This window comes from Toxorhynchites rutilus, chromosome 3 (genome assembly GCF_029784135.1).
Source record: "Toxorhynchites rutilus septentrionalis strain SRP chromosome 3, ASM2978413v1, whole genome shotgun sequence".
Lineage (NCBI taxonomy): Eukaryota > Metazoa > Arthropoda > Insecta > Diptera > Culicidae > Toxorhynchites > Toxorhynchites rutilus.
In genome coordinates this window covers 163462290-163475325 of record NC_073746.1, presented here as the reverse complement: position 1 = coordinate 163475325, position 13036 = coordinate 163462290, and the positions used below count along the sequence as shown (strand labels likewise).

The window sequence follows — 13036 nt, the reverse complement described above, 5'->3', positions numbered from 1 at the left end:
GAGTATAAATCAATGTTGTCGCTACGTCGTTAGATTCATACGCCCGAAATTAAAAGTCAAATGTCCGACTTAGGAATTAGGAGAATTTGCGAAAATGGTTTGATGAATGACTTGCTTCTAAAGAGGGAAAGTTCTTCTCACGTGGTATTCACGAACTGCCAGAGATCGATGAAAAATATTTTGAATAAGGCAGAGTTTTTATTAATAAAATCCGGTTTCATACTTATACACCTAATTAGTAATGGAGTGGTATATTTTTGACGTAGTACTACGTCTTTCATTAAGGGTGCCAAATCAGAAAACAGGTCACGTTTTTATGAAATAAAGTTAATGTTAATGTAACTATTTTTGTCGCGAACGGATTTTGGCGATTTACATACTAAACGAATCGGAAATTCCGTAAGATTTGTTTAATATGCATACATTAGATTCCCCTGGTTTGTAGATGGTTTAAATTCATGAAAACTTTAAGCGTTTCCTTTACCCCATAGTTTTGTTCTGTCCATTTGTGTACTTTCCCGAACAGAGCCGTGTATAACGAGCAACTTATCGACGACCAACGGAACGGAAATCATAAGATTTCAAGTCTCCGTGAACAAAGGAAAAGATAAAAAAATCGAGATAACTATTTTCATTGTCATTTTTTTCGAGATGACAGTAGAGATGAATCGAGATGATTTCATGCAATTTGAAGACATTTGACATAAAAAAAAATTGAAAACCCCGATTTCCTTCTTACTCCTCGAGTGATTTTTCAATTTTCAAAAACTCAAACTCTGACCGCTTTGTGTGTTAATTGATTGAACTGATATTTTGCATAGGGTGTTATTTCGAGGTGGTGAACATTTTTTTTAGGGTAATTTTTTGAAATATTAAGGTCGATTTTATCCCATACATTCATTGGCACCCTAATATACGCACTTATTTAAGAATTGCACTTGTGAAAGATCCTACGCTAGAGAAACTAATTGGTGGCTGATGGTTATTTATTATTTTTTACAGTCTTATGAACGTTTCGGAGATAAATTCTTTCATAGTGTATGGTAAATATTGACAAGTATCGACAAGAAAACACATCGCAGGAAGTTTTTAGAAATCATTTCATATCATCTCATTAAGCCACATACGAAAACAAGCATTAAGTCTAAGTTTACCAAGAACGCAGAGACAAAGAACATTAGAAACATGCAAACTTGATATTCCAGAACCTTTATCATCTGGTAACCATTTAAAACAGTGATTTTTAACCGGTGGGGAATTTGGTCAGTAAAAGGGGGGAATTGTGCAAGGGAATATTGCACATTTGCTTCGCTATGAAGACGACAATGATTAGCAAAAATTGCCACAAAAACTATTGAAAACGCTAAAACTTACGAAGCTCGGCAAACATTTCCAAATAATGTTCAATTGAACAACTTTGCAATTTTTTAAAGATTTTCGTCAGTGAATGATGACGGAGCAGACGACGAAACAGTACAGAAGACCATAAAAAAGAAAATTGTGCAGCATTTGTTGAGATTTTGAAAAGCCTTCCGACTGACAATGAGGAAAGTTTCGGATTAATTTCATAACAAATTCATCAATCTACAGATGATCGATTCTGATATGCGGAGTAAGCGTTGTTGTCTTTTGCGACAATGCTGCTGATGGGAACAAAACACCGTAACAGAATGCTTTCCGACAACGTTCTCAAGAATTACGATTTTGGCGTAGATCATTCAGGCGCAGGTGCCATACTGACTTGCCATGCTTTTTCTCGAGAATACAGTTATGCGATAGCGAATTGAAAATGGAAGCTGTACCACAAAAATTATGAAGAAAAGGGTCGAGGAAAAAATGATTGATTTTGTCCAGATATTTGTCCAAAGTGTGATAATCGTACATTAAAATATATTATTTGAGTTTCGACAGCACCTGACAGTACAACGAACAAGTCAAGATTTTTTTTCCATTTTGTTCTATTTGTTTATCAGAAAGGATTGTTTAGTTTAAAGTGACCAGATGGTCAGAGGTCTAACGCGGGACACAAAAAACAAAACGTTATGTATATACATAAACCATAGTTTAGCGAGTCTAGACTGATCAGTATTGTTTCTTTCTGAGTCATTTTTCGTCGATTTTAGTGTTAACGTATGCATTCAAAAAAATGGGATAATTTCGGATGGCGATGAAAGATAATTTATAGGAACAAATTTTCTTTAAATCTTACGTTTATTAAGTCTACAACAAAAATGATTCAAGGCTGTTGATTCGCAGCAGCAGCACTGTCAAGCAACTTGATTATTTGTCCATACTGCAAGCCCCACCCCACAGCGAAGGAGTTGGACATCCTGAGACACTTTGTGTCCGCCAGATACAGCCGATCTGGTATTTACAATATCATCTCTTTGCCGCTCCTTAAGCCGGGAGATCGAAACGGTGGAGAAGAATCTGGCCAGAATGGACATTTTTATGCGGAAGCATCAGACGAGACCGGCCGTATCTGAGCACCAGGCAATCACCCAGAAGCAGTAGCAGTGCTGGTGAAAAACTTCATTCCGACGAAAGAAGTGAAAAACTGCTTTTCGTACTCATAATGAAAGACGAGACGTACTTGATGCTAGAATTTAACGAATGGCAGGGGACCGGGTACTTTACGTTCCCCAGGTAGGCAATGACGTCGAATATATCATTCACATCAAGTTCTCGAAGAAGGTCCTTCTCTGACAGACGTGAAGGGAATGTCCAAGCCGCTCTTCTTTCGAATCATATGGTGAACTGGGAGATATATAGTACGAAGTGCTTGCCGTAGTTGGGAAGGTGATGTGGTCTTCATGCCGAACCTGGGATCAGCCCATTATGCCGAAAGATCACTGGAGGATGGATCGGCTGGAGATAAACATTGTCGCAAAGACCACCAACCTTCTCAACATTCCCAAGCTGCGCCCGATAGAAAACTTTTGGGCGAATGGCCAAAATAGAGAGACAGACGACCCCCAAAGCCACGAAAAGGTAAAATAACACGCCGATATACATCTTTTCATCGGACATGGTTCAGGTTCCGGGCAACTTCCGTAAGACCGCCCAGCGCTTCATTTACGATACTTCATCAAACAACTCTGCCTCATCCTGTCGAGTATACACTAGTTCTTCCGGCTTATTTAAAACGTTAAACCCCGACCGAGCAAGGGAACCAAGGATGAACTTTTCGTCTGACTCACGTTGATCCCTGCGGGTTGATAGGGGACTTTTTTAAAAATCATTTTCCAATTTTGTTGTTGTCGCTACCAGTTGACACTCTCTAAACAAAAAGCCCAATGTCGGTGCGATGAAACCAGCTCAACGTATTAATCTTTGGATGCATTTGAAGCGCTCTTGAACAGTCTGCCAAATAAAAGTTTTTTTGAGGTTTATCCATTTAAGAAAATCAACATGATCAAATTGTTATATTGAAATATATTGATATCGCGGGACATATTCGTTTCTTTTGGCAAATGCGGGACGTTTCGCGGGACGGAATCTTACGCGGGACATTTTGTTGAAATGCGGGACGTCTGGTCAGTTTAGTTTAGTTGCTAGGTACGAATTGTTTGTCTCGACCTTTTCGAAGATGGATTCGCCGCACAGTACAACGATCATGATCACTGGATTTGTTTTTTTTGTCAAATCGTAATCTGGGGATGTTGGAATTGAATTGAATTGTTTTGAATTAAAGTGGCTTTAAACTCTGGGAGTTCATTTGCCTCTACATGTTGGAATTAGCTTCCATCTGTCGATCAACTATCAATCACTGTTCACAAACAATTCCACTTCGACGCATGATTTGCACTTAAGCATCATGCACAAATGACGTAACGCGAGAAGGAGTAGGGAGGGGGTTGGCTAGGTAGCGTTACTTATTGTGTGTTACAGATAGGAATTGCGTTATTCGAATTACGTAATTCGTGCACCACGCCTTAGCGGGTCTCGATCGGGGGATTTGCGTAGTTTTTAGTCACTCGTAATGCGGAGATTTCGGGAGAAAACGAATTTCGCCTGTTCACCCATGAACGCTGAAAGATCTTGCAAGTGGGCGTGCATAGTTTTTTTCTTGCATACTGCGAAACTCGATATCATGTTATTCTGAATTATAAAAAAATACAACGAAAATTTGTATACAAAAAACAAAACACTGTCAAGAGTTCTAAGATCACCAGTTCTAATTTCACCAAATGGAGACGAGTGTTCTTTTACAAAATCATCTTGAATTTAATTCTGATATTTTTTTTTACTTCAAATTCCATTTTTTTATTTTCATCGGTTTTGTACATAAATTTCCAATTTTAAAATTTTGCAACTTTTACAAATGTTTACATCAATATAACGATAATTTAGTAGGATTTCTGTCTTAGGACTGTTTTATGTTCTGATGAATAACATCAATGTTGGATTTTAATTTGATAACCTACTTCACCTAGAATTTGAAAAAAAAATGTCTAAATGATCAGCTCTTGTATGAAGGGATGTTCTGATGAAGCAGCATTTGCTGCTAATCGTTCCTTTGCTTCGTTTATTCGTTCCTGGATGATTTTGCAACCTGTGATACTGTGCAGGTCTGTAACTCTGATTCGTGTCGGCGCAATAAGTATCATCCTTAATAAATTGTTTTGCACTACTTGAAGCTTTTTCTTGTGCATTTGTACACAGGAACCCCACAGTGGCATGGCATAATCGACGACAGGAGCTGTTATCATCTTAACAATTGCTATTTTATTCCGCAGATGCAACTTAGATCTGCGATGTACCAACGGGTAAAGGGATTGAAGGAGTCCAATACATACATACAGTCTGGCACGATAGTGGATTGGTTTTCCACCATTCACCATAATCACGCTGTCATCTGCAAAAATGGCAAGCGTGCAGCTGGTTGGTAATTGGGGTACGTTCGATGTATAGACCACATACAATATAGGTCCCAGCAGACTGCCTTTAGGCACTTCAGCAGATATAGCAGAATATTCCGGGCAAGCACCTGGTATATGCACACGGAATTCTCGTGTTTCCAAATAGCTGCGGACCATTTTGATTAAATACGTTGGAAAGTTGGCTTGTACTAGTTTGTGGGTCAGGCCATCATGCCAAACGTTGTCAAAGGCCTTCAATCTAGCATCTAGCAGAACCATAACACAATTATTTGAGAGCGATTTACTGTTTGATAATACTTTCCAAGCGAATCAATTGGTGGACTGTGGAATGCTCTTTCCTAAAACGGAACTGTTCCGGAACGATGATATGATGTTGTTCAATGTGTATCATTAATCGCTGAAGGATGATACGCTCAAAAATTTTACTCACCGCTGATAAAAGCGTTATAAGCCTGTAGCTCGCCGGAAGAGTTGGATCGTTCCCTGGTTTAAGTATCGGGAAGACCTTACCAGATTTCCATTTAGAGGGAAAATATTCCAGTTGGAAACAGCATGTGAAGATTACAGCCAGAAAACTGTGAGCTCTTGTAGATATTTTTTTCAGCGCCAAGTTAAAAATAACATCGCTGCCTTGTGCCTTTATGTTTTTACCATGTTTAGCAGCCATGCTAAAAAGTTCATAAGGTTGACATCTAGATGACGCCTCTTGCAAAAATCTACTTGACTATCAGAAAACACCAGCTTTCAATGGATACGTGTCAAAATTTGACAGCAATCGGTCGATTGGTTCGTGAGTTTCAGCATTGAGAGTGAAACAACTATTGTTATTGTGAAAAAATGGAAAAATCACAAATCAATGAAAACGAAGGCAAAATTGCATGAATTGGGCTTCGAATTGCTTCCACATCCACCGTATTCGCCAAATCTGGCCCCCAGCGACTATTTTCTGTTCTGCTCGCTGGCATGAAATTTAAGAACAATGATGAAGTGATTACCGAAAGAGTACTATAAAAATGGTATCGAAAAGTTGCAAGATCACTATAATCGCTGTATCGCCCTCGAAGGCAATTATGTTGAATGAGTGACCCCCCATATAGAAATCAAAGACATAGTCCTATGTCAAAAAAATACAACGAGAATTTGTATACAAAAAAAAAGTCCCAATTTTCCCAAATGGAGACGCGTGTTCTTTTTCAAAATGATCTTAAGTTTAGTTTTGATATCACGCGCTGAACTATTGAAACATTCCTCAGATCCCATGGATGATATCGGAATAAATTATAGAATATGATATACTTAAGTCTAAAAAGATTCTTTATTTCAATCATCTATCAAATATTAGTGTTTACTTTCGCTATAATAGGATGTAATAGTATCCCCAGTTACAAAACATTTCTGGTTGAACATACCACAAAACAATGGTTTACAAAGGCACTTTTGAAAGCCAAACCCCGGTAAAATACAAAATGAATCTAACTTCCCCCCTTTTTGCGCTTCAAGTCAACTCACACCAAATGCATTCGTTCGTGGCAATAGGAATCAGAACTCGTCATGATCTAGATTTTGTTTTCACCTTCTGCGGGTAAGAAAGGGAAGTGATTTGAAAATTCTATATTTCAATATAAACAAACTGACACATTTTTGTACTCGATGGGTAGTAACGAAAAAATGCAACGCTTCAAGCGTTCCTGAACACATCTTTATTACTGCCAACTATGGGTATATGCGTGTTGTTTTTGTTGAGTGCTGGTTTGGCTTGAGATACTTATTGAGTATAATTTTGAGATGAATGTAAATTAAGTAGCATTAGGTATTAAGTATACAAATGAAATGTCGTTCCTATAACTTGATCTTTCGCTTCGGTGAACATAAGTACATAAATACTGTGCATAAGTACAATGTTTCAATGTACATCCGTTGCCAGTTGAACAATTGTGTGCTAGGAGCACATGTACGAATGTAATGTGTAGAAGATTCAAATAAGTATCATTAACAAAACATCATTATAAACATATAATGAAACATTAATCCTAGCAGATGAGCTACAAACAAACGAAAGCAAACTAAATAATTACACTAGACCAGCATCCTTGGCCATGCTGTAGAAAGCAGAGGATTTGTTCTGCAGCAACTCTTCGGGTGCATCGTATTCCTGTATTTGTCCTTTGTCCAGAACAATCACCTTGTCCGAGTCCATGATAGTGTTGAGACGATGCGCTATGGTTAGGACAGTGCAATCGTTGAACTCAGTGCGAATTGTTTTCTGTAAAATTGCTAACAATAGCGATATTGTCTTGAGTTTCGAAATCGAGTCGGCACTAACCTGAATGAGATCATCGGTCTCCAAATCAACAGCAGCGGTGGCTTCGTCTAAAATAAGTACCTTGGTTTTTCGTAATAGGGCTCTTGCGAGGCAAATTAATTGACGCTGTCCCACGGATAAGTTTTCACCGCCCTCGGTTACCTCATGATTTATTCCCGCTGTTAGACCTGATAAAAACGAAGGGACATGGTTATGATCAGATATACGGATGTTCCGAAAAAAAGATACAACCTTTCACAAAAGCTTTAAGATGTGCGTGTTCCAAAGCTTTCCATATGTCCTCATCCGAGTGCGCCTCAAACGGATCCAAATTTATTCTCAATGTTCCCGAGAACAGAACTGGATCCTGCGGAATTATTGTCAGTCGTGATCTCAACGCATGTAGTCCAAGCTGGGAGATATCGTGTCCATCAATGATGATCTTTCCACCAGCCGACTCAATGATACGGAACAAGGCCAGCGTAAGGCTGGATTTGCCAGCGCCGGTGCGACCAACGATGCCAACTTTTTCGCCTCCTTCCACCGCAAAAGTTATACCTTTCAGGACCAAATCGAGCCCCTCACGGTAACGCACCTGGAAATTTTGGAACTCAACGCGACCTAGCTCCGGCCAATCCTTGGGAAGCTTGCTATTCGGAATCTCCCAGGCAGCCTCCTGCTTTGTTTCTCCGTACTCCTTGATACGCTCCACCGCAACAATGTTGGTCTCCACATCCGAAGTCATGCGCACTAACCAGTTGAGGGTCTGGGTAATCTGAAGCGCATACGAGACGGACAATCCAACTAAGCCGGGATTCATAGTCTCACGACCCAAGACAGCGAATAAAGCCGAAAATAAGATAATCAAGTTGCCCACCATCTCCAGCCTTACTGCGAGCCAACGATTGGCAATGATACTCGGGAAGTAGCACACCTGGTTGAAGTCTACCCTGGCTTCCGATTCGCCGATGAATCTGTGAGTTCCATAATTACTGACATAAATGGTGATCACTCCGCGAAATGTACAATCACATACCTGTCCTGTAGATTGTATGCCCGGATTGTTTGGGCACCCTGAAGCGATTCTCCAAAATGCGAGTATATAGGCGACCGGGAGACCGACTCCAACCGTTTAAGTTGTCGTGAAGTCGCCACATAGAACCGTTGCACGGTATAGTACAATATGCCAATCGGCACAATGACGAGACCGAAGATCGGGGTCGAGATAGTTATCACAACTAAGGTGGCAACCACCTGTTGGTATTTTTGTTTAAGTAAAAATAATAGATTAGCCATGTGTTCTACGTTTCGTAGATGCAATCCAATGCAAACTACAAGCGAATCTACGATTCGTGTGAATTCAATCAACCTTCAACTACTGGGAAACATCTTTTCTGAACCAAAGTTGATTGAATTCCACGTAGTTGTTATTTCAAGCTGTTAGCATATCAATATAGTCATTCTTTCTTTCTCGAATCATTACAGTAACTACGGCAGAACTATTATTGTGAGTACTTCCACAATGCAGTACGTCTATGAGATGACACTAGGGCTAGTATTAGAAGCTTTTGAGTTACAAAAACATTGCTCATCGCATGCACATATAAATGGGCTAGAAGTAGTAAATTATGTTGATGGAACACTGAGGGATATAACAACATCATAGTTATTGCTTTCGATAGGAACAACTCATGTTTTTACTCTACTACTACGTATCAATAAATCTAACAAAGAGTGAATTTCGATGAAAGCGTTGGCCTTCTCTCTAAATATTAGGCTGTCAAAAAAGTCCTGCGGTATTTCCGCGAGGTGTCGTTGTAAGCGCGTAGTTCTAGTTGTATTCATTGTATCGAATCATACTATAGCTTGTTGGAAAGGTATAATATAGTCCTTGGCAGTGTTTTGTCTGGTTAAGTCGTTCGTGAGTTATAGTGTCGCAAATATGGAGCAAAATAAAGAGAAAATCCGACATATTTTACAGTACTATTATGACAAAGGCAAAAATGCATCTCAAGCTGCCAATAAAATTTGTGCAGTTTATGGACCCGATACAGTTTCCATTTTCACCGCACAACGATGATTTCAACGTTTTCGTTCTGGTGTAGAGGTCGTCGAAGATGCGCCACGCTCCGGAAGGCCTGTCGTCGAAAATTGCGACAAAATCGCTGAATTAGCCGAGAAAGACCGGCATAGTAGAAGCCGTAGCATCGGCCAAGAGCTGGGGATAAGTCATCAAACCGTTATTAACCATTTGAAGAAGCTTGGATTCACAAAGAAGCTCGATGTATGGGTGCCACACACGTTGACGCAAAAAAAACATCTTTGACCGTATCGACGCATGTGAATCGCTGCTGAATCGCAACAAAATCGACCCGTTTCTGAAGCGGATGGTGACTGGCGATGAAAAGTGGGTCACTTACGACAACGTGAAGCGCAAACAGTCGTGGTCGAAGCCCGCTGAAGCGGCTCAGACGGTGACCAAGCCCTCATTAACGGCCAGGAAGGTTCTGTTGTGTGTTTGGTGGGATTGTCAAGGAATAATCTATTATGAGCTGCTTCCCTATGGCCAAACGCTCAATTCGGACCTGTACTGCGAACAACTGGACCGCTTGAAGGTAGCACTCATGAAGAAGAGGCCATCTTTGATAAACAGAGGCCGCATTGTCTTCCATCAGGACAACGCCAGGCCACACACTTCTTTGGTGACGCGCCAGAAGCTCCGGGAGCTCGGATGGGAGGTTCTTTTGCATCCGCCGTATAGTCCGGACCTTACACCAAGTGACTACCACCTGTTTTTGTCCTTGGCGAACGAGCTAGGTAGTCAGAAGTTAGCCACAAAAGAGGCCTGTGAAAATTGGCTATCCGAGTTTTTTGCCAATAAGGAAGCGAGCTTCTAAACAGGGGTATTATGAAGTTGGCATCTCGTTGGGAACAAGTCATCGAACAAAACGGCGCATATTTGACTTAAAACAGATGATTGTAACTAATTTTATGAACAAATGAAAATTCAAAAAAAATACCGCAGGACTTTTTTGACAGCCTATAATATAGCAGCTAGACATATAAAAACAAACAAGGAATAAAATATTGAACAGTAGGATTCCAGACACTAGCCATCGGATATCTGACTTTCTTGTACCAAGTGGATATAAAAATACAATCTGTGTTTCCCAGGAATTCACAATAACATCTTCTATATTTTTTTGCGAAAACTAGCAATTTGTTCAGAAAACGATCGTTGAAAAATATGTCATTTAATGTACTGTTTATCGTTGGCTACCACTCTCTTTAAATTTTACCCGACAGCATTTCGGGAAAAAGACAAATGAAGCAGCTAGAATCCGTACGGGCTGTATAACAGTTCGGCTGAAAAGTTCATAAGGTTGACGTCTAGATGGCGCCTCTTGCAAAAATCTACTTTACTATCACAAAGCACCATCTTTCAGTGAATAGGTGTCAAAATTTGACAGCAATCGGTCAATTGGTTCGTGAGTTACAGCATTGAGAGTGAAGCAACTTTCGTTTCATCAACACAATGCACCGTGTCACAAATCAATGGAAACGATGGCAAAATTGTATGAATTGGGCTTCGAATTGCTTCCGCATCCACCGTATTCTCCAGATCTGGCCCCCAGCGACTATTTTCTGTTCGCAGACCTAAAGAGAATGCTCGCTGGCAACAAATTTAAGACCGACGATGAAGTGTTCACTGAAACTGAGTGAACACTAAATGGCTCAAACTAGGCGTCGTAGTGGAGCTAACGTCAGCTGAATTGGAATGTGGTGGGAAGCATCATAGCAAACCCTGGACTGTTAGATAATAAAGTCGCAATGAAATACAATGCCGCTCGTAGTACCGTTCAAAGAAGAGATAGAGTAGATTTCAATTTTTAATGAAGTAGATTTCATCGACAAGATTCTGAATCTACCGGATTGCCCCAAATTCCGCACAATAAAATTATTGGTCAATACGTAACGGAAGCTTAAGAATACTAGTAAATCATTTCGCAATGGTATCGTTCGTGATCAACAGCGATAACATTTGTTCAAACAAAATCTTCCAAATGCATCTTGATGTCGGCCTCCATTTTAATCCATTTCCGATTTACTCCGTTTTAATACGTACACCATCCGGTATCTTCACTGTAGTCTTCTCCCGTAATGATGGCTTGGAATGAAACTAATTGTGATATCATATGTTGTTTGAAAATGATAGTTTCTAATTCCTGTGTCAGTAGAATCAATTCCCCAACGTGGAGATATATGTTTACATAGGACTATTTTCATGAGATGTATCCACTGTGTATATGTATTTACGATGGTGTTGATGATTGACACGAAATCAGCCTAGATGACACACACACTGGTAGGTGACTTGAGGCAGTCTTAAGCCGGATTTAGACGTTGTGAGTTAAGGTAATATTATACTATCAGACACGTAGTGTAACCGGCACGACACGTTCCATGCAAGACAAATATTATTGTGTATGTTTCAGATGTGTATGCGTATATATAGCGGAACGGCTCCGGGCATACACAGCACGTTTCAGACAAATGCATGAAGGAATTCTCGAAAAGAATATTTTCCCGGTGCCGGGCACGAGCGAGTAGGATCATACATACAAATCAAAAGTCGAAAGTCGTCGTATTGGTGCGTTCGTCGCTCAACGGTACGACATCGGTTCAATCACCAGAAGCTACGTTTGTCAACGCGAATTAACTCTCCCGCTCCGAAAACAAATTTCTTCGCACCGTATGCGCTGCCGGTCCGTACAGAAAAGTTGCTATGCCTGATAATATAAATACATCATGTATTTGTCTGCCCGTGTCGGTACGTGCCGTTTACGCTACGTGCTGGATAATATAAAACGGCCTTTACTCGGTTGTTAAATGTTTGAATTTCAACTAGTTTCTGCATCACATAATATCTCTCATTCTTCCTAATCTTTTTAGTTGAATCTGAATATATGAAACAAGAGTTACTTCTCAAACAAAAGTTGATCACGATATTTCTTAGAAATTAGTTTCATTAGTTTCCGTATACCGAAATGATGCAGTAAAATCAAGCCGAAAGCCGTAGCGACGACAAAATAGGGTGACCAGTGCTTTCAAGCGAAACTTTCAATCTCTCCGTCCGGTATGACGCGAACAAGCTAAGAGTGTCATCTATAATGGAGCACCGAGCTGAAAAACGAGTCTGACTCTCAACTTATAAAAAGATAGTGGCTTCAAGTCGCGACAATAAACAAATCAAAACGGTCAAAACACGATTACGGAAGCTGTACACAACGATTCTAGTGAAACTGACATATTTAAGCATGTGGAACTGACGGAATTCGCTAGGAAATGTCTGATTTGGCAGGCTCGAAAAGCGACATCTCCATTTCAACGGGAACCGGCAACCAGGATGGTTACATGGACGAGCGTTTGAAAAATCGCCAGCTGGCTTCCCTAAAGCAACATGATTGTTTTGTGCTGTTTTCATCGAATTTGGCATCCTGCCATTACGAAACAAAGACTATATAAAGAGATATATCGTTAGAGCTCTAACCTAGCGAGGAATATTGGACCATCGTCAAGTGGAACTATGTTGTTCATATCCTAGAGAATAATCATATTCAAGCAAACCATTTGTCATGACAATTGTCATGCGAAAATGCGAAAACAGAATAGAAACTGAGAGAGGTTGGCGTCGACATCATGCCTCATACCGTATTTTTCTATGACAATTGTCATGACAAATGGTTTGCTTGATCATATTACATTTTAAAGGGTGTGTCACATCAAATTGCATCACGGAAAAAACGCTGTAGAAATTTAATTTTTAGGAATTATATCTTCAGCTTTCGCT

The 13036-nt window shown here is 40.0% G+C and overlaps 1 protein-coding gene across 12 annotated transcripts in view; it reads right to left on the bottom strand.

The window, feature by feature from the left end:
* Nucleotides 1-6560: 6560 nt before the first annotated feature.
* The window catches only part of LOC129779679 (multidrug resistance-associated protein 1), a 59461-nt gene continuing 52985 nt past the window's right edge, over nucleotides 6561-13036 (bottom strand). For all 12 annotated transcript variants that reach the window (XM_055787312.1, XM_055787309.1, XM_055787302.1 and 9 more), the window contains exons 11-14: nucleotides 8222-8439; nucleotides 7438-8159; nucleotides 7207-7373; nucleotides 6561-7146 (exon numbers count right to left, since the gene is read on the bottom strand). In XM_055787312.1, coding sequence (XP_055643287.1) covers nucleotides 6955-7146; nucleotides 7207-7373; nucleotides 7438-8159; nucleotides 8222-8439 — 1299 coding nt within the window. In that variant the 3' untranslated portion in view covers nucleotides 6561-6954. The remainder of the gene's footprint in view (nucleotides 7147-7206; nucleotides 7374-7437; nucleotides 8160-8221; nucleotides 8440-13036) is intronic.